Genomic DNA, 3545 nt, shown 5'->3' with positions numbered 1-3545 from the left:
AATATAATGTCAGCCTGGAGCTCTGGCGAAAAAAACTGTCGCTAGAGAAGTCTCTCATCATATCAGTCATTTTGCATGGGGCAACTCTTTTGAAGTAGTGATGGATTTGTCTACCTAGTAGCCAGCATCAACACCAAATATAATGTCAGCCTGGAGCTCTGGCGAAAAAAACTGTCGCTAGAGGGTGCCTAAAAGTCTCTCATCATATCAGTCATTTTGCATGGGGCAAAAACGAGAAGGTTTTTGGGGATTCAAGGGTAGAATGACGAACGGTACGAGCTTTTTAACGGAATTTTCATAGTTAAGTGCGTAAAAGTACCAATACTGCGCTTCCTTGAGCATGTTGTACACGTGGATCAAGATCCTTCAACTTAGCATCCATCGGTGGAAAACGAATGCAAGGGCGCCTACGAATAAAATGGAGACACCAAGTGTAGAAGGACGTAAAGGAGAGCGGCAACTGCTGAAGTTTGTTGGACATGAAAAAAATATTAGTGCCAAATAAACCGATTAACATTGACATTTATCTACTTTCACTTAATTTTGATTTTTGATTACTTTCATGGCGAATTTACGTAAATATTTTCTTTGCCACATTTGTCATCACAAAACAGTTGGCAGTCGTTGACAATTCCAATTGCCTGCGATGACCAATTCATCAATTATGTGTATGTTTGTGTGAGCGCATGCTATGGGTCATTGAGCGCATGTTCGAATGTACGTTGATATGTACGTAAGCAATGTGATCTACTCTGATGCCTCGCAGTGGAAGAAAAGTGCATTCAAATAGTTTACCTTTTTCATTTCCACAGGGATTTTGAATTTACTTGCGTTGAGTTTTGCATAGATTTCTCCTTAAAGGGATCGACTTTTTTGATTGTAGTGCAAGGATTTTTTACAGTGACTTGATTTGAATTTAGGTTGGGCGAAATTGCATGGGGAGATTTTCAGTTTTCATTTACTTCCACATATGCAGCAAATAGTATTGCGTGCATGACCACTGGCATGCGCATGAGGTCAACTGAAATTTTATGAAATTCATTTTTAATATATGTATACGATTATGAAGACGAAATGCCATTTCTATTCAGTTAAACCAGAAACGAAAACAATTTCAATTCGCTACTTAAATTATATCATGAATTCGTCACCATTTCATAACACCTAAATAAACCATATTTATGCATATTCGTATAACTACTTATGCGTGGGAGTGCAGCCCTTTAAGTTGCATGCAGCACAATGTTCAATTGCACAAACGCTTGCATAAAGATAACCAACTACTGGTTTGCCATTCGAACAATTCAAGATTTGCCGAGTGAGGCAAGTGAGCGCGTTACCTTTCTAGCTACATATACAATTTCAGTGTTGCATAAGTAAGTACCGGTTCCCGCTGAAATACTTATTATCAAAATCATATGGCCTACTGCCACTGCAATATGCCGTAGGAACGTGAAGTACAAGCGAGAGTTAATACATACATATATATACATATATATATACATAAGTATGTATGTATTTACCTGCAATAGCGAGAAATCCACTTTGATTAGCCGCTGCTTGGAGCGCGGCGTTGTGTGCGGCTCCACGTTCTCTGTCATTTTCAGCGCATTAACTGTTGCATGTTGCATTGGCGCTGTTGTTGTTGTTGCTTTTGATGTTGCTGACGATGAATTGATTAGTGTTGCTGTTGTTATTGCTGGTGTTGTTGTCGCCATTAGCGTTGTGGTTGGTGGGAGCACTGCAAGTGAAAGGAAAAGGAAATGTTTGCAATTTTATTTGGGATAAATTAGGTAATGCGAATAAGCCTTCGTAGTTATAGTTCTTTTCTAAATCGAAATTTGAAAACAAAATTTTTAAATTTCGGCACTGTCCTCTTTTTTATTTCGGTTTGCATATCGGAAAGATGCTTAATCCAAGCGATTAAAGGGTTTTCAAAAGTGGCCAGTTTCGGGAGGCAATGAAAAAAGACAGAGTATACTCGTGTTACCCTCATGGAAAAATTCTAGTAGAAGACCATAGGTCGCAATGATAATAAGCCAGAAGAAATCTGGATCATTTCAATTTCCAGATCGTTTATCATTAGGGTGCACTGTCCACTTACGGAACAGTTTTTCATTTTCTGTGCAAGAAAAATTTCGTGTCTTAAATCTTTCGTTGACTTCATTTGCATAATTATGTTTCGGTCCTTTTTTCGATTAATTTTAATATCCAAACATTTCAAACTAATGGAATGGTATGAGAAAAAATATTTTAACACTTCCTTTCTTCGCGAATAGTTCAGAAAAGATTTGTTCCAGTTTCGTTCTCTATTAGAAAATTCCTGAGACTCTAGTTCAGAAATTGTTCTTCGAGAGAAAGTTCCTTAGGTCTTTGTTCCCGTTTTGTTCTTTACCAAAACGTTCCGGAGAGTTTTGTTTCCATTTTGTTCTATTAGAAATGTTACCGAAAGTGATGGGGTGCAATAACTCCATACGCAATAAAGCCTTATGGTCTTATTTACATTTTGTTTTGGAAATAAAACCAGATGACGTTGTTTCCAATCCAGAAGTGAAATAAAGTCATATTCAAAATTGCAAAAATGAGTAATAAATGCATGTCTGACCATACTACTTGTGGATCACATTTTTCCTATTATTTGACTGTGGGCGTGTTCCTTTATTATTCAGTCCGGTTCTAAAAGAGAATAGTCGTTTAGTTTATCAGGAACAATGGGTATAAAGAAACAGAAGAGAATTCGGGAACAACGTTCTAATGAATAAGTGAACAGAAAAATGTATTCCGAATGTGAATAAAGAAACTCTCGGCGTGTGTTAAAATTGTTATGGTAATTTTCCAGTTTACGAACACTTAGGGAAAATCAGTGGTAATGATCAAATTATTTCGTCAAAAGGGGTATCAAATAGACGCATTTCAAATTTCCCAGTATTATGAATCCGGGTACGGAAATTAACTTTTTTTTGAATATTTCAAAAGTTATCGGTAGAAAATATATTCCGAACGTCGTTTACGATGTTAATTCAAGGCGGCACCTTTAAATCATAAAAACTAACAGCCTTTCTTAAAAACTCTTTTGAGTACCTACTAATAATTCAAATAATTATGAATGAAGTTTTCTAAATTCGGCTTTGCCATATGCAATATTTTTGCGCGCACAACTCCTTTTTGAGTAGGCGACCTTCGGCCGCAGCTTCAAAGCACCAGCTCTAGCCGTACCAATATCTCGGCTACGCTGATACTGAATTATTTAAATTGATACAAATTATTACTAATAAAATGAAATAAATAATTATTTGATATTTCCGGATTTATTGGATATTAGAAAATAAATATATGTACTTATGTAAGTTTTAATTTTGCGAGTGCATAACTTGGCGGGTGCACATTTGTACGCCTCCCAGCGCCGCGCTCGCGACTCCCGCGTCCCGCTGCACTGCTCTCGCGCACAGTCCCAGGTATACTAGAAATCCACACCATGGGACATTGTTTTTGATTGTAATTAATCTTCGAGTGAATATTCGTTTTTCGATTTTGCGACAAAGGAG

General features: G+C 37.1%; 1 protein-coding gene across 1 annotated transcript in view; it reads right to left on the bottom strand.

Moving 5' to 3' along the window:
- LOC118741581 (protein spire-like) overlaps positions 1-3545 on the bottom strand; it is a 253674-nt gene that overhangs the window by 13825 nt on the left and 236304 nt on the right. Inside the window, exon 13 of the mRNA XM_036473577.1 lies at positions 1524-1741. Coding sequence (XP_036329470.1) covers positions 1524-1741 — 218 coding nt within the window. The remainder of the gene's footprint in view (positions 1-1523; positions 1742-3545) is intronic.

This window comes from Rhagoletis pomonella, unplaced genomic scaffold, assembly GCF_013731165.1.
Source record: "Rhagoletis pomonella isolate Grant_MI unplaced genomic scaffold, Rhpom_1.0 Rhpom_scaffold_00006, whole genome shotgun sequence".
NCBI classification, from domain to species: domain Eukaryota; kingdom Metazoa; phylum Arthropoda; class Insecta; order Diptera; family Tephritidae; genus Rhagoletis; species Rhagoletis pomonella.
This window is presented reverse-complemented; position numbering and strand designations above follow the sequence as displayed.